Below are 23,855 nucleotides of genomic sequence, written 5' to 3' on the forward strand. Positions count from 1 at the left end.
GTATGATTCCAACAGCAATGGACAATAGTTAGACCATGAAACTTGCTTTTCTATTGCTTCATATTTGAGGACTAAATTGTTATCCCCTGAGAATTCTGTCTCTTTAAAATGTTATGAAGAGTTAAATAACATTTTCAGGCGTTTGTAGTTATTGCTCTGTAAACATTACAAAGCAAGGAATGGCGGAGCTGATGCTCAGCCTATTCATAAATTAGAGGCAGCCTGCATTAGCAGCGGTGTCATTACAGTCATCAAGAGCGTGAAGTTTGCCTCACTGAAATGGTGAATGTGAGCTGCTCATTGCCTTGAGCCGCCTTTGATTTCAGAGGGAGCTGAAAGTACTCCCTACCTTGCGAAAGGCTTCAAGGGTCTATAAGGAATAGGCGGAAGTCAGGCATACAAATGAAGGATTCGAGAAGGGCTTGGTCTCTGATAGATAAGCAGGATGTAAAAGGAAATAGTGAACAGAAAGATACATGGAGAAATAGCTGAATTTACTATAAAGTTAAAATACACTATTTTTTAAAGATAAGATCCCTGAAGTCTTATTTTTAAACAAACTAATAAAGACTTCAGTGGATTTCTTTTGAAGAGATTGATTTCAGGCATAGGGGAAAATGCGAATGCTGAGCAGGAGACATGTTTCAGTAGGGCAGACAAAAAGGCACATGAAAGAGAATAGAAAATAGCTTGGTTTCAGGAATTCCTGAATTCCTGGAAATACTAAATTTTTTTTAGATTGGGGAGGGGATTCAGTGTGCTACAGGATTTATTTTGCAAATTTTTTTCCCCTTTCTGTTTCCAGAAGCCCAAAATATTTGCTTCTTTGGATAAGCATATTTGTAGAAAGCTAAGGGAAAAGGGCAAGGATCCATTCAAGTGTTTACATATGCTTAATAATGTTCAGTGGTATAGAAGGTTTCTTCTTTCTTTACCATATCAAATTTCTTTTATTTTTAAGGACCTCCCTCCAAAATAGTCCATTAGACTCCAAGAATAGGAAGTCTTGGATAAGAATTTAAATCCTAGTGGTTAAATCATTATTTTGTTCAGGTTTTACCTCATTAATGAGTGGATTGGGATTCTATTTTTTACTTCATTCCTATGAGGTTTGGCTGAGCTGCCATCAAACTAACTCAGTACATTCCCATCTGTAACTAAAAATCATTAGCTAAAAATGTAAGTTCCTTGTGAAATGGAATCTTGCTTCCCAAGCCTATCAGGGCTGAGCCATTTCCTGCCTAAAATACAATGGTTTATGATATTTTCAAATGGAACATTTAGAAAATGATGGTTTTGTAATACTTTGTCAGAGACACAGGTAAGCGTACATCAGTCTCTTTATCTCTGTGTTGCTGTATTCCGAGTGGCATAGCTCCATGCCTAAAATTAAAAGTCTATGTATTTGCAGGATTGGCACTGTAGACATTTTTTCAAGTTTTTTTAATATTTACCTGGGCTATATTATCTATCCCTCCATTTATAAAAAACAGTTTCGTGCAACCGTATACCTAGGTGTGTATATATTCAAATGGATCCTGATTTGTAGGACTAGAGGCTGAGAATGTTGAGATATTGCTATTGGCATTTAGATTTCTCTATTTCCTACATTAGAATTAAGATCTCAGCAATAAATAAGTTTAATGAGAGACACTTTATTTAAAATTAAAATTCAGTTTATTTAAAATTTTGTATGTTTTTTGACATTTTTCAGTTTTTCATAGAATCGTAGAATAATTCAGATTGGAAGGGACCTCAGGAGATCTCTGGTCCAACCTCCTGCTCATAGCAGCGTCATCTGGGACATGAAACCAGGTTGCTCGGGTGTCCAACAAATAGGATCTTGCAAACACCAAGGGCAGAAACTGCACAACCTCTTAGGTAGTCTGTTACTCTACTTGACTGCCCTAATGGAAAATATTTTTTTCTTTCTTTCAAGTTGAAACATCTCTTGTTTCAATTTATGTCGACTGTCTCTTGTCATGCCAGCATGCACTGTTGGGAAGAGCTGGCTCGTCATAGTGGCCCTTCTACTCAGCTCTTTCCAGTTGGTCTGCAGCTTTCATGTTCTGAGTAAATTGAGGACAAGCACTCCTTTAAGCCTACTGGCCATGCTTATGTTAATATGGTTTAGGAGGATCTTGACCATCGTGGTTGCCAGAGGACACTGCAGGCTCATGTTCAGCCTGCTGCCTAACGTGACCCTGAGTTCATTCTCAGCAGAGCTGCTCCTGGGCTCTGTCTTTCCAGGTGCAGAACTTGACATTTGTCCTTGTTCAGTTTCACAAAGTTCCTGCTGGATTTCTCCATCCTGTGCAGGGCCTCTTTATATGGCCCTGCACTTGAGTATATTTACTGCTTCTCCCAGTTTGGTACCTGCTGCAAGCTTGACTTACCTCCTCCATGTCAGTGATAAAGACACAGAACAATATAGATCCCTGTGCTATTCTGCTTTTAGTGGGCTTCTAGGTAGACCTTGTCCCATTAGGAGAGTCTACCCATTCTTCAAAGTTGTTTTCCCGTTTGGTTATCTATACATTCAGACCATAATATCTTAACTTGGATGGAAGAATACCATAGAAGACATGTTTGTAAGGAAAGCTTCCTTATAAAGAGCTTTCTAATAAATTAGGTAGAAAAATGTTAAACCCTTCAGAGAGAGGAGAGCCAAAGCACACAGTGTGGGAGTGCTTGCATGCACCTGTGAGCATGGCCCCTGCAGAGGCAGAAATGTGTGCTCCAGCCAGTCCCGACAGATGACTGAGTTTCCCGGTTGGGTAATCTAATTGAATAAAACCAGCTTCGTGCCAGTAAAATAAGCAGTAGGGATTATCAGTTCTGTTTGTACTAACGTGCTGTTGTAGATGGAGTTCAGTGGATATTTTTGTGTGCGCTTTCTCGTGTGACTTAGTGCCAAGGAAGTTAAGAAGCAAGTCTGTCTGTTGAAATTTAATATTTTTCACACAGAAGTAGAATTACAAACTCTGAGAGCACAGCGAGTGCAGTTTGCATGTTCTTTCACATTAAGCAGTACAAACAGAATTAATATTCCTTGTGGAGCTGAAGCTGTAAGACAGCAGCATGTTTCCATCAAAACTCTGCGTATTGCTTACATTTTCTAATAGGGTGATGGATTCTTAAATTGTGTATGGATTACTAAAGTGACCATATTCCTAATTGTAAGGTCTTTAATGCTTGTCCCCAAAAACTTTCATTTCACCCTGTGGTTTATGTCATAGATCAATAAGGTTGACCTCTTAATGGGAAGATCTTTATTTTTACAGTCCACATTTTCTTGAGAATCTTTCAAACACTTGATTTGACTTCACTAAAGAGAAGGTTACACCCCATGAAGCCCTGAAAGCAAAGGGTCTGGGGGAATGTTTTTGGGGTTTTTTGTTTTTTGTTTTTTTTAAATCTGTTGCTAGGAAAACAACCCCAAAATGGAATGGTAGCGCATTCATTTTTTCCCCCTCTTTTTAATTTCTGTGCAATGCTTGTAGGAGGGGCATAAAAATATTTCCTTTAATTCAAGATTTTTTTTAGTTCCTGAGTTCTTGTAGCAATATTCATTCTTGCTTTGGTGAAGTGAATACAACAAAAGTGGACACAGACAAGTATTTGACTTCACTTACCTGAGCCTTGAAAAAGAACTTCTAGGATGTTTTCAGAGATCCAGAGAAGTTTGCTTTACTTGATCTAGAAGAAGGTATTCACATTATCAGTGGGAATAACTAGAGGTTCAGGTGCTCCATATCTCCCAAAATTGGACTTTGTGAGAAGTTGTTAGGTCTCCCTCTGTGAAAGTAACTGCTACATTAATCCTTTATTTCCACTGCCCCAGCTCATTCTACTGTTTTATTCCAGGATATATCAAAACTAAATCTCACATTTACATTCACAGTGCAGGAATACTTTAATTAGAGCAAAGGAATTCAAATTATCACTCTCCTTTATATTTTCCACAGGGCAAGAAATACAATTTTTCTTGTAAATGAAATCTTTAAGAGAGATCTGTATGAATTTGATGACATACAGAAACAGCTCAGCGATCCACAGTAGGGTCACAGCCTCAAGGTTAAAAAGTAATTCACTTGTGTGTGAACAAAACTACAAAGAAGGCAATTACTAAATATTTAATACTGATCTTTCTCTTTTCCATTCTCCTTTCTCTTTTCACAGCACTGGAGAGCATGGAAGGATACTATTACAGAGACAGTGTCTCAGTAGAAGAATTTCAAGCTCAGATTAATGCAGCCTCACTAGAAAAAGTCAAGCAGTATAACCAGAAACTACGGTGAGTAATAAATCAATATTCCTGAGCTTAGTTTGCAAAGTTCTGCTTTTCAGTTCAGTTTCCGTGACACATCTTTAAACTGAAATGTGTTGTATGGTGGTTGTTTTTTGGTGCATAATTGAATAAGATCCAAGATTCGTGGTTCTGACTTTTCTGATTTCTGCACTGTTAAGTTACTTTTTACAAAATTGTTTTCCCCTGAAAACTATAGCTATAGTTGCCTCGAAGTTGTTGTAATAATGCATAGAGAAAAGAGAATGTCTACTTGATCACAAATGGAGTATCAAAATTGCTAAACATTATGATCTGATTTTACAGACTGTATTTACCTAATTTCTACAGAACAGGACTTGAAAAATAGTGCTGTTTTCCTCAAAGCTGAGCATCTTCCTCCTTGCACCCCACTATGCTAATGGGAATACATAAATATTTGGATACCTGCAGCAGCATCGGCTACGGGTTACAGAGTACATGCTTGCCTGTATATGTAAAAATTATGCAGCTGTGTTTTGGTAAATATTTCATTAAGAAGTTGCACATAAAGAGAGAATTTCTGCTGTACAAAATAATCTATTAGTTGAAGTAAAATAATGAAGATGGGTACATAGACCACTCTTGCATCTCACTGTATCTGTGAAAAACACCTGTTTGAGTACACTTACATGCCGCATGAGCTTAAGATGTAAAGGACTGTGGTAAAATCACATCTATACACTCTTAAAATTCTTGAATTAGATGGAAACACTATCATTTCACTAGAATGATAAGGCAGTTTTTAAAAGCAGCAGAGAACATGAGTTAAAAAAAAGGTTAAGGACATTGGAGGAGGGGAAAGAAGATAACGAGGGTCCCATTTGCAATTCCTTCACGTGTTGGTCCACTCCTGTCTTTGGAAGGTTTTTTTCGTGGATCTTGCAAAACTGTTCCTCTATTTTGTTACTAAAGCAGTGGACTTTCTAGATTGTGTTTTAATGTAATTACTACTATAACAAAAGTGATTTTAAAGCCAGTTGCATTCAGTGAGTACATTATATTTTATTTTATTGGTGACATCTGTGTCAATGCACTTCTATATCAAGGACAAATGTACTTATTTAGTCTGTTTTCTACCTTCTTGTATTAGCACTTCATATTTGGGGAAAAAGTTCCTCCTGAGTATTTATGTGACAAGGCTTATGTTATAAATCAGTTTTACAGAGCCCTTTGGTCATGCCAGTATTTAGCCTCAATGAAGTCAGATAGTGTTAGAAAGAGATTGTATCAGTTGGGCAAGGCAAGACTTTTTGTGCTGTTTTTTTCCTATGAATAGGACCAATTTAGCCTCCCATGAAAATCCTTAAAATAAATTCTTCCTGACTCTGTGCCCTGGTGTTCCCTGACCTTGGTTACCTCATGTGTTAGGTCCTCCATTCATGTTGTGGCTTTAATGAGGTACATTCCTCTTATGGTCTTGTGACTCACAGCTCTGATCAATTGCTAAGCTCCAAAGCCTAATTTTGCAAGAAGTTACCATGAAAAAGTTATTCAACAAAAATTACCGTGAGGATCTCTGCGCAGTCACAAGAATAGGAAAATTTTGGATTTTTTTTTTTCAGCCCTCTAATGTCTGTTCAGAACATTCAGTAATTGATTTGTTTGCTTTCCGGTGAACTATACCCATTTCTTAAGTGAGGCACAAACAGCTTCAGGAATTAACTGACATAATGTGAAGAGGAAAAACAGAAAAGCAGATGCTTCATTCTTTTTCTGCTGTTTGCTAGCCTGTGTAGGTGTTTGGCCAGGAGAATCTAATAAAACAGAAAGTAACTACAGCAGCAAAAGATATTAACATTTGGATAATTGCTCTGAAGAAGAACAAAACGTGAAATTGAATATTCCCTGGAAACATGTTGCAGTGCAATAATACTGAAACTCTTCAAGTGGAAGAAATCCTGTGTGCAGAACCTCTTAATCAATAATAAAATAAGTCATTCAAGATACAATCCATAAACCATTCTTTCTCCATATAAAAGGAATGCATTGCTTGCTTGTGAAATGATCATCTGATGACCGTCTTATAATCTCTCCATCACTACAGCAGCCAAAGCAAATGAGAGCAACAGCAAAGGAAAAAGCAGTTGGAGAAGAGGATGGAGACAGGTGGGAATTGAAGGCAATGGCTGGCAGTGACACTTTCGAGGCACAGCCGAGGCACAGCCAAGGCATCCATTGATGAGAACTCTTGATACATTTTCAACTTCTCTTATTCCTGATGCATTGAGATAATAATGCTCCAATAATAATGTGAAACGGAAGAGACCACTTTGTTGTGTATGGTCCCACTTACAAACAGAGCTGTTGACCTAACTTGGTATATACCTAAGTAGGACAGTAAATTAAAAAATGAGTAGTACCTTTACTCAACTAGCTCTTAATTTCTTACAGTAAATTCTTCTTAAAGTTTGAGTACATAGCACAAATCAGTTACTGATGTGTGCTTTAAAAGAAATTAAAATCAATTAATGAATTATTTATTTGAATGAATCAAAATATATATTAGTAAATTTTTAGTGAATTTCAGGAAGGATAACCATTATCTATCATACAAAGTCACGAAGCTGAACCCTTGCTTTTATTGCAGAGTTCATTCATATATATGAAACACTGACCAGCTTTTTCACAGTATCAGAAGTGATGCAATAAATCCAGGTGCAAAATTGCCCTTCTTGACACTGATTTGAGCATTATGAGACCTTCTGTCTTTCATGGTTCTTGCTTTGGGGCTTTTACAAATACTACCTCAGCTGTGAAATAGTCATTGATAAGATTATAATTTTTATGAGAATGCATGAAAGACAGTTGAAAATCAGTTATAGAATTTCATGTTTATGTGGAATGGAGAGAATGTCCCTCCATCTTCTGTAATATACTTTACTCTAGCTATTTGAATCTAATTAGTAATATAAGGGAACTTTTATTCTAAGACCAGCTGAAGTTGAGTTTTTCTACAATTCCTCAGGCAATATCCTCTACTCGAGCAACACGTTGGAAATCCTTTATTGAAATAAAGGTGTTATTGAAAAAAAAAACCAACAAAACAACTAATGCCTAGTTTATGAAATTTCTGAAACTGCTGAGAAATACTTAGCATCTGACCTACAACTGTTCTTAATAACTATTCTTATTCTCTTATTTCTTTTTCACGGCACTTTTTTTTTTTTACAGTTCACCAATTGTTTTTCTGTGACACTGATAAGGAAAATAAAGTTATGTTGAAATTCTATTTGTGAGCTGAGCTGCTGCTAGTAGTTGCCAGCAATGTAAATTTAACATCATCAAATTGTTTGCTAATGAGAAACATGCAGTACGTCCAAGTGAAAGTAATTAGGTCAGCAGAGATTTTCAAGATCTTTATTACTATGTGTTTGATAGCTCAGCAGTTGTCTTCTAATTTAGAAGAGGACTAAAAAGAACCTGGGTATCTGCCCTCCATGGAGGTTCCTGTTAAGTAAGCCCATTCTGTATTCTCTTACCTCCTCCCACTTGTCCCAATCTTCCTTTTTTGGTACTCCCTGACTTTCAAATAGGTTGTTTTCATCCTGACTCAGTCCTTTTGCTGTTACAGATACCAGACACCGTTTTGCTTCAACAGTGCACAGCACAATGCTGTTCAAATCCATAATTACTACAAATGCTGATAGGAATAACAAAATCTCACAAAAGCGCTGTATTTACTTGGACTGCTTGTTTGATTTAAGTATGCTCTTACCAATCTTGAGTCATGTAATTGTAAAAGATTGAGGGTAGACTTCAACTGTAATTTTTGAAGCATTACTGTTTTAAGAATTATTTATTTAAAATACATTCTGTCCTTTGAGTATAGTTTTTATATTTGCTAAAGGTCTATTTCCTGCAGAGTGAGGCTCAATATGGTAGCTATTACTGCATTGCATAGAAATAAGTCTTAAGGTCCTTACAGTGATCAAAAGATTAGTTGGAAGCTGGAACAGACCCTGATAGACAGATTAGCTGGATGGCCATAACTCAGCTAATGCTTGGAACTGAATAGTGGCTTTAAAATAAAACATTTAGTTGGATATCAGAACAGTTTTTATGCTCAGAGAAATAAAATTTTGGATTAGCTTCCTGCAAAAAGTAATCCATTTCTAAAATGGATTTTGAGTGTAGGAATGAAAACTTCTGTAATGTTTGTCCAAGTTATCAAAATTTTGGACTTTATGGCCCATGATGGGACTTGGACACTAGAGTAGTAAGATTTCTCTACCAGTCTTCCTTTCCCTGTGAGTATTTGACATTTTATCAGATTAATCTGTTGTTGTATGTATGAATTCTCATTCATGTGTCCCTCCTATGACATTCTATTGAACGGCAATTTTCTACAGGTGCTCCTGTTTACCCAATTAATCAGAAAAGTCCAGGCACATCTGGGATGTATCGCAAAGGCAGAGAGGATGTTCAGGGCACAGGTCTTTCAGTGGGGTGCAGGGCTGTGGCTGTACTAAGTATGCTTCCAACTTCTGGGTCTCTGCAGAAAGCTTTGTTGTCATTGTTAACTTCAAGAGCAAACCGCAGTTGACTATAGGTGCTGAAAACTGCACATCAATATACCTTTTTGGATTCCAAAACTGTCTATGCAGATAATTTTTACCTGATGAGAAATTAGTGAAATCAGTGGGTTTTAGATACATAAGCACTTTTAATGCTTCTTCAGCACCTATGCTTGCATTTAGAAATCTAAACACCTCTAACATTTGTTTCCTGATGCTATGGTGGCTAAGACTGGGAACATTCAGAGGAAAAGAAAAAAATAATAGATGAAGGGGAGGTTTAGGAGAGCTTTACTTTCCAATTAATTTTCTTTTATCCCCAGTATGGCACTTTCTTGTGACACCTCTGACTATATGATGACCCAGTTCTTTACTCCAGAGATAGGATCATGCTGTGGGAAAGACAGCTGGGGGTTGCTGGACAATCCCACCACTGGTGTAGGTGCTAATTAGCACTGTGTAGTAATTAACTCGTCTGTGCATCAATAGAAAAGAAAAGGTCTGGAAAAAATGTTCCTTGCTTCCTGCCTACCATTCTGTGTGATTTGGAACTATTCTTTGAAGTCAGCTGTGTCCAGGTTTATTGGCAGCTACAGTAAGCCTGTTGTACTGCCATAATAGAGAAAAATTAAAGCAGGCAGTAAAGGGAAAAGACCATTTTTGTGGGGTCTCGGGGGGAGGGGTTTGGGGTTTGTTTTTTTTTCTCCTATGTTGCTACTTTCTTGGATATCATTTTAGGAGGTAAATGGAAGTCTGTATGCTAAGGAAGCAATTATAATCAGTGAATCTAATGACAAATGATTTAGCTAACTACCCTCATTACACTGAACATCTGATTACACTGAATGTAGTATTTGTCATTTTAAAGAGTTTCATTTACAATGTAGCTTCAAACAATTTCTCTGTCTGAAGACTCCTGTATTTTTTTTTGTCATAAGTAGTCCTCCACAGAGCAATGGAAAACTTAATTGAATTCTTTATTTAGGGATGTTGCAATTCATGAGGCTTTCATATTGTTGGGGTTTCTTGTTTCATCTAATTTTTTGAAAGATAAGAAAAGGAAACTATTTCTGCCCCTAGAATTTATGCAAACATGGAACAAAATCTGTCTGAGGAAAGTAACATCTCTTTTATTTATACATACATGTATACATGCACAACAGTCTCTTAAGATGCAGACTGCTTGGCAGGCTGATATTTTCCTTATCCTGTATAATTTAATAAATGCAGAAAATAGATATGATGGCACTCATGGCTTCAGGTTGAAGTAAAATTCTCTAAGAGTTGCTTTGCTATAAATGAGCTACAATGGCATAAAGGACGTATCCACTTAGGGATAGTTAATTACTATGAAAGCAAGAGCTTGTCTGTCTCTGAAACAAACTGATGAAGGCTCAAGGCAACACCTGTGTTATCACAAAGACCAGATCATATATCAATTCCTGTAATAAATATATGAAAATCCACCTTAAAAGTGACAGATTCCTTCCCCCACTCTTTCCAGTGGAAAGCTTTTCCAAACCAAGCTGCTCATGTGATTAAGAAGCTTATGTTGCTTGTCCTTGTGCCACTCTTGTCCTGTGATTTTAGTCTTACTCTCCTTCATGTCTGTTCACTTCAGTGAACCACATGTTAATGAGCAACTAACAGTTTTTGTCATTGCCATCAAATTCAGAAAAGAACAACCTGAAGAGAGTTACAGGTTTCAAAGCGTGGTTCTGTGGTGAGATTTTGTAGCAGAAAAAAGCAGATGCAAAACTGTTTTCCTGTACTCAGTGTTACCTGTTTGATACATAGCTTTGTATTCAAAAAAGCAACAGTAAAATTGGACTGTAATGCTACATACACAAATTTATCATGTAATTTATATGACTATAAATATTGGAAATCTAATGGCCCTTAGATTTTTAAGATGTTGTTCCAAATGAACTAGAATTTTGTGATTTAAGTCTCTCTAAATGCAAAATCTTTATGAAGAAGAGATAGAAAATCAAGCATTCCTTCTGAAGGATGTAACAAGGAAATAATAGCTTGTCTCCTGATGAACTTAATGAGAAGTACGTTAGGTAAAACAGAAATCAAGATTCATTGCATCTAAGTGAAGCAAGACTAGAGAGAGAATAGAGAGATCTGGGGCAAAATAAATTAAATTTATCTAGCTGGTCTAAAAGATACTGCCAGCTGGCTCGAATTTAGCTTCAGGAAGTTTTTTTCCCCTTTCAGTGCTGTGCTTATTCTGTGAATGTAAATTCATTGTTTCGTTAGACTATTAATACAGTATGATCAGTATTTATTATGATGTTCTGAAATTGGAAATTATGTGTCTTGATAGATAATATGTACTGAGTCTTTGCTCACTAGTTCATCATCTAGTTCATCCTGCTTTCTTTATTCTCCTCAAATGCAGAGAACATATATATGCAGTCATCAAAAGTGGAGCCTTTTCTTTCACTCTGGTCACTGATGGGAGTCCAACCCAAGCCTGCAGCTTGTACAGCTTGTAGCTGTAGCTGAAAGCCTGAAAACCCAATGACTGTTTGCCACATTGTCTTTTTTAACAGTGTATTCCATGTCTGGAATATCAGGAGCTAAAAAGGAGACATCCACTGTCTGAAAGGCAAATGTGGAAGCAATTAGTTAGCATTATTTGTTCAGTGTGGATTTGGCTGTTTGGATAATGATGGGATAAGCAGGAAGGCAGCTGTAACTGGTCTGTGGCTCAAGAACTTCCCTTTCACATCATGAAAAGGATGGTTTCAGGTGCTTTTGGATGTAGGTAGAGATGCTGGAGACTAGATTTCCTGGAAAATAGGAATGTGAAATAGGTATGTGAAAAGTGGGCAGTGTTAAATAGAGCGAATTGGATTTGGATTTGCTTTTGTCATCCATAACTTTCTGTCTTCACATTTCTATGCTCTTATTTCTGAGATCCCCTGTGTTTATAAAGGTTTGAGAGCAGGGCTGTGAAGTGCCTGCTTGGATAGGAGATCTGTTCCTTTGCAAACATCCTTCTCAGTTTGCACCTCAGATACTTGTACTCATCCTAATGCCAATTTCTCAACCTGCCTTATTCATAGACGGGAGGGAGGTAAATTTGTGGGAGACCAGTAGTTTAGTGAGATGCTGCAGTCTTGCAAGAAAATTGTTATTAAAGAAATACAAAAGTATGTGTGCACATAGATGCCAATACATAGAGATACTGTTTATCTATGTCATAAGTACATGCTTTTTAGATTGAGCTGAAGAAAAGAATTAGGGACACTAACTCCAACACTTCCCAACTCCGCACCTCTGTTCCTTTCTCAGGTTCTTGACTACGATTTTGTACATGATCTTGAATATCTTGTGACTGAGAGACTGAAAATCTAGTAGAATTAAAGCATATTTCCATCCTTCTGTTGCAGACATTTTGAGTTAATTTATATGTATACCACAATGATGTAGAAAATATAAAAGACTGAATTCTTCTCCTCTACAAAATCAAAGTAAAAGCTTTCTAGAGCAGAACCCCCGACTGGCCTTTTTTTAATGCCATAACCCAGTTACTCCCCCCTCTCTTATCGCTTCTTTACTGTCTTTGTATTTTCAAGACAAGATTACCAATACCTAGCATAACCCTATGTGCTTACTGAAACAAGAAATTGAGAATAAGACATGGATTTGCTTGAATTATTTGCATGTACAAAGTTACTCAGGAATGCGTCTCTCTACTGGTCTGGAGCCTTCTTAGGGTTCCATTTGCAATATTTTAAATTTTCAGCATTTTATATGTCTCTGTAGTTTTGGAGGGTACCCTGTAAAATGCTTCACTAAGAAAATGTCAGTACTGCTGCATCTCCTTTGTACTTAAGTTCTGGGAAAACGTCTCGGGAAGGCATTCACCTTGTGATAGATTTTTCTTCTTGAACCCTAAGATGTTTGTTACTTTATCTCAGTGTTAGTTTTCCCTGAGATACTTGTCCCATTATTTGGCATTGTTACTTAGGGGATATCCTACAAAACTCAAATGCAGCAATCAATACTCCCTTGTAGACTTAGTACTGGATTATCTACCTTTTTTTTTTTTTAAGAAAGGTTTTTCTGTTACATTTTAGAGAAATGGTAAGGCTTTAAAAGAAAAACTAGCGTTGCATTTGGAGACAAAGAACTATGATTTCATTCTGGTTCATTTCAAATGGATTAGAAAATATTGTCTAAATTGGGCACCATGCCAAGATTGCCATTAACTTTTCCTATAAAATATGATTAAGGACCTTTACAAGCATTTAGTAATTAAGTGAAGTGCTTTGGAAATTTATATGCTGTCCACAGTTTGTCATGTTCTGTAAAATACTGAAGACAGTTTTTATGAAAAGCAATAGAAATAAAGCACTTGGGGAACATCTGGGAGTGTTATCTGATTGGGGAGGGGGGAATAGTTTCACTTGTAACAGGATACTTTGATGTTTTTAAATGCATGTTGTGTATAGTTGATTTTTTGTTTGTTGTTAAGGTTAATGAATAATTGACTGAATTAATGGAGTAATTCCTATAATTGTATATCCCATTCTAGTGTCCATGTTGCTTCATTTTGTATCCTGAGTTAATTATTTTCTATGTACTCCATTAATGTGTATACTGTTCTATTTTTGGTTTCTGGTTTCATTTAATGCAGCTGAATTTGCTGAAATAACAGTCCAAAGAGAATGAGAGTGCTGAACAGGCTCCAAATGAAGCAGGTTTTCCTATCGCTTGGCAGGAAAGAGCAATATAGGCTTTCAGTCTGATAATGGTCAGTAGAGAGCAGGGTGATGCTTTGTTTTTTAGCTTTGCTAACAAGGAAAAAGGTTGGTCTATTGCTGCTGAGGTAGCTTTTATGTGCTGTGGCCCCTCAAAGTGATTTATGAGTCATTTTCTCTACAAACCTCTTTTCCTTTCAATGGTTTCCAGCTTCCTTTGACACAGAGTACATTCTGGATCATGCAACAGGCTTAATGGAATAACAAAGCTTTGCTGTGCTTTCTGAAGGGATTAATTCAAACCTTAAATTTGGGAGATGTTTTTCAAAACTACAGGCGATAGGAAGAAAAGTCTACTAGAATTAAAAGTGGATGGATTTTTTTATCCACCCAATTATTCCAGATTATTGAAGAATAAAAGCTATTGAAATCTGCAGTCTGCACCCCTGCCCAAAGGACAACAAGGATGGTGAAGGGGTTTGAGGGGAAGCTGTAAGGGGAGCAGCTGAGATCACTTGCTCTGCTTATCCTGGAGAAGAGGAGACTGAGGGAAGACCTCATGGCAATCTCCATCTTCCTTGTGAGGGGAAGAGGAGGGGCAGGCACTGATCTCTTCTCTGTGGTGACCAGTGACAGGACCCAAGGGAATGGCCTGAAGTTTTGTCAGGGGAGGTTTAGGTTATCCAGAGGGTGGTTGGGTACTGGAACAGGCTCCCGAGGGAAGTGATCACAACACCAAACCTGACAAAGTTTAAGAAGTGTTTGGAAAATACCCTTGGGCACATGGTGTGACTCTTGGGGATGGTCCTGTGCAGGTCTAAGAGTTGGACTCAATGATCCTTGTGAGTTCCTTCCAACTCAGCATATTCTGTGATTCTGTGATTTATTCAGGTCTGCTCCTTGTGGACAGGCAGTGGAGCTACATCATAGTGATACCTTGAGGTTGTCACTGGAGAATATATTTCTTTTTTTCCTGTGTCTTCCATAGTTTAGTGGGGCTTGTCTTGTTTTGTTTTATTTAAACCTTGCCCAGAATTGCAGCAGTGGTAGCTGTTGCCTGGTTCTCACTGGTTGTACAGGCAGGGAGGCCTACTGAATATTTCTATTTTCTGCTGCCACAGGAGGTTTTAGGAGCTTTACAACTAGCAGAATGAGTTTTGTGATCAGAGAATCACAGAATGGTTTGAGTTGGAAGGGACCTTTAAAGTTCATCTGGTCCAACTCTGCTGCTATGGGCAGGGACAATGTTTTTTTAAGTGTTGCTGCAGAGGCAAAGACCCCTGTAATCTTAGAGGTAAGTAGGATATTTCCACTGCCTATGAGATGTTTAATGATAGCTCCTCTGTGGTGAGCAATTAAGTTGCTTATAAACTGGAAAGTTAAAAAAAAAATTCGTTTAGGTCTCCTGAGTGGAAGGAGACAGGAGAAGAGCTCTATGCTTCCTGTGTGCTCTTTGCTAAAGCTCTTCCTTTTTGGTGTTGAGTAAGAGGAAAGGTTCTTTGTTTTAGGAGAGGATAGTGTGGAAACCCTCTGTACAAAATGTCAGCCTCCTTTGTGTTACACAGAAATTAGTCAACTTTGTATTTGAAAACAGCACATGATGCATTTGTGCATTCTATATAAAATTCTTCTGGGACTATTCATTGATAAGGGAAAGGTATTAGAAGGAACTGGGATAATATGAGTTGATACACAGTGGATAAACCTGATTAAAGTAAGTATGCGTCGTCCATCACTGTTGCGTTCTGCAGGTAAATTAGAATTTTCTTTGGCTTTTCCTTTAATGCATTAATTAATTTTCATAGAAGTGTGTGGAAATTGTAAAGAAAGGCAGTTTGTTTTTTATTTGCACATGCATGCAAGAGTGCACACATTGCAAATGCCATTTTGCTTGTATGTTGCATATTTGTTCCTTGAAGGGTTCTTGCTTTTTTGTTTCTTTTTATATTGTGAACATATATACATTTCCTCTGTCAGTACTGTGTTTCATGTTTGGGATTCTGCTTCTATGTTATTGCAGTTGTATAGAGTGAATATAAAAAAGCTTGTAGTGTGTGAGGCTCAGGCACTGTTTATATGCCAAATATATATTAAAATCTATACAGTTGCCACAAACCTTTTTATGGATTGTTTTGGTGAAAATCACTTTCAGATCCATTTTTCTCTGATAGTTGGACATTACAATTTTGCACTGTACTATCAAAGAGGAGAGGGACAGTTTTTGTCTTCAGAACAAAACTGTACCTTATTACTCTAAAAGAAAGAGTGATAATGCCTGTTTAGTATTGTATTACTCCTTGACCCTCCCTTAGCATAAGGTAAAAAAAATTCCAGCCTTAGGATGGTATCTAACAACAATCACTTACGTACATTTTGTTCAGGAGCTTAAACAGTTAACAGTTTTTGCCTTATTCTGTCTGTTCTTTCAGGGCATTCTACCTGGACAAGTCAAACTTGCCTCCAAATTCAACATCTAAAGCAGCATATATAGATAAGGTAAATAAAAATATTAAGTGCCTAATTAAACTTTCTATGTTACACACTGTCTTGTCAAGGGTTTCTTAATTCCATCAAAAAATTGAATTATTTAAAGCTGTGGGGAGAGGGGCAGGGAAGGGAGGAGCTCTCTTACAGCATTTTGTTCCACCTGTGTTTTAGAGGTAGGTGGTGCCCACTGGTTCTGTATCAAAAGGCGTGGCAGGAGGGCATCTATGTGTTTGAGAAGAGAAATCATAACTTTCCTTTTTTACTGTGCTTTCAGAGCAATGCAACTGCTTTAAGAGCATGTGCGGTGGGATGGGGGAGGACAGGTGCAGACAAAAATTCTTTGTTCTGAATGCTGGAAGCGCTTTTCCAAATTAAATACTCCTTCAGCAGCCTGCTCAGAAGGCTTTCTTCTGAATTTTCTCATTTAGGCTTTCTTCAAATGCTTTCATCTGTCTTTAAACCTCTGTGGCTCAGAGATCCCAGGGGCTATGAAAATTCATTTAGGGCTCTCTCCTGCTGTTGGAGAGTTAATGCCTGTACTGCAACCCAATAGGGGAAGTAAAGAAATTCCTAGGGTCTTGCCTATGCTGACTTCAAAAGTGATTGAGCTACCGTGGCTTGAGAAATAATAGTGATCATCAGCTGAGCCGTACGACAGACTAAAATGTTATGTCAGTATCACCAGCATTGCTGTTAACAGACTGATAGTTCCTGTTTCTTGGATCCATGCAGGACTGCACAGGAGGGAAGGACATTGGCTTCTCCTTCCCTGGGGAGTGAGCAACTTAACTTGCCCATGCAGTCACCGGTGCAGCAGGGGATGTTCAGCTGCATGTGAAATGCTTGTTACCCCTAAACCTCCTCCCTGTCTATTTCAGTGAAAAGTTCAAGGGCAAGAGAAAAGCATCTCATAATCCAGATCTGACCAAGGGATACTATGTTAGGCTAATGCATTTATTTTGCAACTGGAGCAAGCCAAGAGTGAGTGCATGATCCATTTTTGGCTGCACTTTTCACTTTATTGCCCATAGCTTTGCATTAGTAAATGACACCATCTAAAATCAATTTAAATGGGTGCAAGTTAAACCAGCAGGACCTAAACCAATTTAAATCTATTTGTACCCAGGTTTAAATATGCTATTTATTATAGTTGATTTACTTGACCTCTGTGCTTTCCAGTGAAACAACTATCACATAGGAGCAAGTGAGGCTGCCGTTTCCCTAACTGTTAAAACTGTCCTTAGGGAATGAATCTGTCTTTCAAAAGATTAATTCTTTGAATAGCACAGGGGTTTGTTGGAATCTTTAGGTGTTTCTGGAATAAAGAGAAGTCAGAATTTGGAATGATGAGGTCTGCAGAATGGTATTGTGAACATCTCTGGTACACAAAGCACCACGAAATACTGTTTTCATTGCTAGACCACTCTTGAAGGATCCTCTTCTGACAGCAGCCTTGCACTTCAAGTTGTCTTCTTTATTAGGTGGATCATTCATTTTTAGTACAGTAATCCTGGGATCATTTTAAGTCCTGCTACAAAGTTAACTGTTCTTGCTTTGTGATATGTTTTTGACTTGTGTTCATTTTTATTTTTTGATGTTGCTAGTCAGGATTAGGAATTAGATATTTGATAAATAAAGGACAGTGTTGTCATAATTATAAGCTGATTTTCTCAGCAGGTCTATTAACCAGTCTTAGTATTCCTTCTGTATCTGTGTGTGGTTGTGGGTTGCCTCTTCATGGCTTCCCTTCTTTGCCCAGTCCATTAGTGGATATAGCCCTCATGGGTCTATTCAGTCTATAGAAGTGAAGAACACTTCCATAGGCAGGCCTGGGAATGAAACAATCAGTGATGGTAAGAATTGAAAAGTGTTTAAAAGTTGTCTTAGGTCATGTAACAGAAAACTGTGTTTTGTATTTATGTCATGGAATTTGGCTTTGGCTTTCTCAACTAGATCGGGTATTCCTCCTGTGATGACCTATTCTTTTAGAGTATTTCATGTGTTCTCAGTAGCAAATATTTAAATAACTCTCACTTCCTTTCTTGCAGCTGATGAGGCCTCTCAATTGCTTGGATGAACTTTACCGACTCATAGGGTCCTTTATCCGATCCAAGCGCACCGCCGCCTGTGCGTACACTGCGTGCAGTGCTTCTGGAGTGGGATTGCTTTCCGTGTCATCTGAACTCTGTAGCAGGCTTGGAGCTTGTCACATCATTATGTGCAACAGTGGAGTTCACCGGTATGATGATTTTTTTTTTCCTCCAGTGATTGCAGTCATTCATGCAGCTGTTGCAGGTTGGAGACCACTGCTCTTTATTAATAGAGGGTTCTTACACTAAATACCTATTATCTTAAACTAAATATCTAACATACTTGAAAGATTTTTGGTGAAATTCTAGAATTTTATTTACAGTGATTGACAGAAACGAGCAGTACAATTTGTGTTTTGTGCAGTTGTAAAGGATTGTTCCTCATTCAAGTCAGTAAAAGGCAGAAATCTGAATTGCTAAAGCAGAAAAAGGAACGTTACCTATATGAATACCACCTACTATATTGAACTCTTAATACAGGCAAGAAATGCTGAAATTTGTATTTACTTTGTATGCTAGAGGGAACAATAGCAGAGCTTGTTTCAGGGGAAAAAACGTAACTTAAGACACACATTTTTGCAGGAATACTTTACGATAAGTAGAGGTTCAGCCTGTAGAGTGGTCGATATGTTTAATACAATATCAAAAAATAGACTGACCTATAATCAACTGATCTTTGTCATCAACCCTAAGAGATTTTATTAGACAAATATATATATATGACAATAGCATCATTATATATATGATGAAAACATCATTACAGACCTCTCTAATATTCTGTTTATGCTCCAGCTGGGGAGATTACAATTTTTTTGGTCCATTCCACTAAAAAAGCAAAGACTACAACTGGAGAACAGGAAAAAAACCCCAACAAACAAAAGACCTAACATAACAAATAATCTGATGCTAAATGTCTGCACGTTTTATAAGAATTCCAAACTGTAGATCAGAAGTAGCAGTATGTAAAAAATACTGCTTAGTTTCTGATCTATGCAAGTCCTTACTTTAGCAGACTTGGTGACCTGGTGTTAGAATGAGCATTACTTCCTCTTCATTTTAAGTAATATCCTTTCTTTAACAGAGCTCTGAAGAGGGAAGGAAAGAAAAAGGCAATTGCAACATAAGCTACAATGGAGATTATCAGGCATGAAGAAAAGGAAAAGCTCCATATATAGCCAACACCATTAAATTGTGCAAAGACAATGCTTGCCATTTGACAGAGTTTGCAATAGACTATTTGTATTACTCTCTGTCAATGATACCAGTGTATATATTATGCTGTATATTGCACTTGACTTTAGGTAATAGCAGAAAAAAGCTGTGTTATGTACCACTAGTCACTATATCAGATGAAGATGGAAATATAGCATGGGCTGTCATGATGCTGTTGTTTCAGAAGGCCATGAAGCTATAAAGTTTTTCTCATCGTCTTGGTTTCAGTTTCATGTCTTATGTGATCAGAAAAGACTGGGCTTAATTGTGCCATTTTTTATAAAGCTGGGTTTCATCACCATTTCGTGAATTTGTTAGTATATTCATGCCAAAAATTCTTACAGTTTAACAATAAAGTCAGAACAACTTTAATAGCCCAAATAACCTATTACTCTCTAGTGTGTGGCTCACAAATTATTCAGAATAATTTGGTGACTGAAGAAGACGTGGTTTGCTTATATCTGAACATGAGCTGTTCTTAGATGAAAATAAATTAGCCATCAAATTTCTACTCAAAACTAGGGATAAATCAAAGGTATAAACTATTAAATGTTTATTTAGTATATTTAAAAACCACAAAATATTAGAAACCCAACATATTGGATTTAAAGACTATATTAGGAATAGTCATTCCCATGGGAATGGGATTTAAAAGTGCTATGTGTGGGTTTCCATCTAGATGTTAAAGGACTTAATATCACCTCTTCATATAAAGATGCAAAACACCTCTCTAAAGCATATCTAGTTCTGCTTTACAGTGAGTCCATTTGAGCTTTGATACTAGATACTGTTACTTCATTTGTGCATGAATACTGCCTTTTTGGCTGCCATCTGTTCAGAGAAAGAAACATCAATTCTTGGCATTATCAGAGGTATTTTAAGCTAGGCCCTCCAGGAAAAAGGAATGGGTTACTTGAGAGTTTTTAGAGGTACTCAGGAGTTTGTGCCCAGAATTTCCAAAAGTTCAGAAGAAAATCTCTGCATTTAGAGACTAGGAGGGATTCATGTGCTCTTATTTTTTGAAGTGGTTAAAGCTGAGGAAGATTTTTAACAACAGTTTTCTGAAGTCACTGTTGTGCATACAAACTGGATGGATGAAGTTTTTCCTTAGCAGTTGGAGTCATATAAAGTCACTTCATGAGCTGTTTTCTCTTTCTGGCCTCCCTAGGCCACCTCTCTACAGTCCAGTACTAAGTGGGGGCTCTGCTTTTTGGCATTCTGAAATTGCCTTTGCGCTGATAGCCAGATCAAGGACTCCTGACTGTTTTTTAGCACTATGCTACGGATATTAAATGAGTTGAAAACTGGTAATATCTACAGATGCTACTAGGTAAACAGATGGGAGAAAGATGTGAATTGTCCTTGTCGATTAAACTTTGAAAATCTATTCACTTATCAGTCCTGCCAGCTTAAAAATTAAGACTTGGAGGAAGGTCCCCCTATGCTTTCTTTTAAAAAACCTTCATTTTAGCACAATTTCTATGATTGATCTCTAATGGCAGTGAATGTCTGAAAGTCTGTGGAAGAGTACGGGGTGCTCTGCTCATCTTTCTTTTGTTCTTGGGGAGTGGGAACTGAGCAAGCCATTAATCTGTCAAAGTTTAGATATATTTAATAGATTTTTATATATGTATATACCTTCCCTCATTCAATTTATCTATCTTTTACTGAACTGACTGGAGAACCCTTTCTGTGTTTACTCAGCTTAGGTGTCATGAATTGACGGGGGCAGAGGGGAGACTGGGCCACCATTCCTACTAACCAGACTCAAGTCCCAGATAACTTGTGAGGGAGGCGCTGGTTGACAGTCCAATGCAGAAAAGGCCAAGAACTATGAAACAGCAGCTTTGTCTGCTTTGACAGTGATTGCTGATCTCTGGATAAGCAATGTCTTGGTTTCTGACTTCTCTGTGATCCATATTAAATTGCTTTTTACGCTGCACTAGGCTAAAACAGCTTGACAGAGTTCATACTTTGATCCCTATATCCAAGATAATGCTGGGGATTTTGAATTGCTGGTGATTGCTTTGCTTTGATTTTTATTATGACAATATGTTTACCAATTTACATTAGAGCCTGCAATCCTATATCTATTTCAGACAGCAGTTCTTTTCAAATGCATTTCAGTCACCAGAAAAACAAGAATGGGGGAAAATAAGTCCCTTTAACCTTCACTCTCCTAAGTGATGTGTCAATGCTATAAATCTCCGCTTGGATTTTCATACATCTGGAACAGAGCTCTAAATTAGTTCATAAAATCAATAGTTTGCATTTCTATTTTCCATTTTTTGATCATCTATAATTATATTTCTGCCTGCCAGTCAGATGTCACCCTGTAAACAACACTCTGCTTTCTCCACTTGTATTCGTTCTGTTTGAAGTTGCAATCGATCTATACAAATGTAGGTGATGAAAGGCACTTTTAAATTTTATTGAATCAAGATGCTAGCTCCTGCTTGAGGAAGAAGAGTAAGGCTGCACCACACAGACATGTCTTAGCCTCTTTCCTTGCCAAAATGAAATTAGGTGCAGCAGCTGCAGAAGTCTGTTCAGGGACCATAGGCTCAAAGGAATCCTTTAAAGCATCCAAATGAAACAAATCCCAAGTTTATTTAAATTTTTGCATTTCCTGGAGGATCGAGAGAAAAGTAATTTATAATCGTGATGAACCCCAGAAAAATCACCATCTTATTTTCTTTTCTGGATTTTAATTTCCCCTCGAGAAATTCTCTTATTAGTGTTACCATCCTTCAAGCAATGGGGTTCTGGCTGGCAGACGGTCAGCTGAATGATGAGGCAGGTTTTGCCAAGGGTTGATTATGCTGTCTCCTGTGGCTGGCACTGCTCCTGCAATTCAGCTAAACCTGCTTCATCTTCCACATTGCAAAGCAGAGTAACACCATAAGCTGTCCATCATGGCCAGCTGCCTTTCTGTGAATCAGATGAAACAAGGTGAAAAATGAGTACTCTGAATTTGTGTTTTGGACATTCATAAGAATCCTTCGTTCTAAATTATTGTAGAAATTTTTCTGTAGGAGTTTAGTTCTGAGCTCAGTGAGTGTGTGGTACAAAAAAAAAAGTCTCCTTGAAGTTTTGTGCCTGTATTTAGGCTATTAACTCCACAGTAAGAAAGCTTTTGGGGATTGATGGGACTACTTTCAGGAGGCAGGTCAGCACAGACTGAAAAACTAATCTGTGCTCTTCTCTAGCCATCTGGTCTCAACTGTCCTTTCAGTCCTGTTCTCTTCTGTTTTTTAAATGATAGTTCTGTCTATCTACAATTAGTGTATTTTTGTGATACCTACTGAGGTATAAACAAATTTTTCTTTTTCTAAAATAGTTTAGGATAATAGAGCATTTCATTCTGTGATGGTTACTGAAAACAGTTACATAACTTTTAAATCTGTGAGAATTTGTCTTAAAACAAAATAAATAAGCCATTTAGCACAAATAAGTTCTTCCTACAGTGGTGATCATTTTATTTTACTCTATGTTTGCCTTTCATATGCAACCTGGTACATTTTGCTTTTTTTTCTCTAATACATATGTGATGGACTATAGTCTTATTGTTCTTTTGCATGCTTTAAATTCTGAGACATTATTTTGTTTAAAATGCATTCTGAAAATGCAGAGAAGTTCATAAAATGCACTGAGACAGATAAGATGGATCTAAGTTGTTACTAGTATGGATTTCAAGGTGTACTTTTTTTCTGTTTGGATTCCTTTTAACATTATGGATATTTGACACACAACTCTATCACCGAGCTCTGTAGAATCATCTTCTCACACTTTAGTTCCTGCAGCACTGCCTTATCTGCAGTCCAGGTCTTTGAATCTGACTTTTTTTGTACAAAACCTGCTACATTCCAATAAAAATAGAGTAGGACCTCTCAAACAATCTAAAATTTAAAAATTAGCCAAATCTTCTTTAATTTTCTGGCATGGAAGAGAGTTAAGTGAATAGCCTGCGCTGAACCGTTACAAGACAGGAAGTAAATGGCAATTTTCTAGCAGATTTACATGCCTTCTTACAGGAGAAGAAGCCTTTAATGTGAAAGACTTTCTGCACAGAACAAGAGATAATGGCCAAAGCTGGCGTTTCAGATGACTTTAAATTTTGTTTCTTAGTTTGTTTCTGCAAGTATTAACAGAAAATGAGTAAATAAAATGGGTAAGGGAATACTTTGAATTTTTTGGAAATGCTGTTCTTTCATCAAGAAAAGAATATTTAATAGTGGAAGTGCCTCCTTGCAACATTTCAAGCTGATTAAAGGTGGCAAGATCTTACAGGAAGAATGATTGTGGAAAGATGCTCCCTGCAGTTTTTTAACACTGACAGATGATGTTTGGTGAAAAGAAGAAAGAAGTATGCTTTTTTCCCCTTCAATTTCTTTGCAAAGCTCTCTGTTTAAAAAGGTAGAATAGTCACATTTATTTCTGGAAATAGATTGGATGACAGTAATCTTTCACATTAACTAAGGGAAAAAATATTACCCACTGCATG

General features: G+C 37.3%; 1 protein-coding gene across 1 annotated transcript in view; it reads left to right on the forward strand.

Annotated features, from left to right (window-relative positions):
* PREX2 (phosphatidylinositol-3,4,5-trisphosphate dependent Rac exchange factor 2) overlaps positions 1 to 23,855 on the forward strand; it is a 114,972-nt gene that overhangs the window by 79,560 nt on the left and 11,557 nt on the right. The window contains exons 34-36 of the mRNA XM_039379838.1: positions 4,183 to 4,297; positions 15,992 to 16,058; positions 18,098 to 18,288. Coding sequence (XP_039235772.1) covers positions 4,183 to 4,297; positions 15,992 to 16,058; positions 18,098 to 18,288 — 373 coding nt within the window. The remainder of the gene's footprint in view (positions 1 to 4,182; positions 4,298 to 15,991; positions 16,059 to 18,097; positions 18,289 to 23,855) is intronic.

This window comes from Pipra filicauda, unplaced genomic scaffold (genome assembly GCF_003945595.2).
Source record: "Pipra filicauda isolate LSUMZ 115617 unplaced genomic scaffold, ASM394559v2 scaffold177_size2800117_pilon, whole genome shotgun sequence".
NCBI classification, from domain to species: domain Eukaryota; kingdom Metazoa; phylum Chordata; class Aves; order Passeriformes; family Pipridae; genus Pipra; species Pipra filicauda.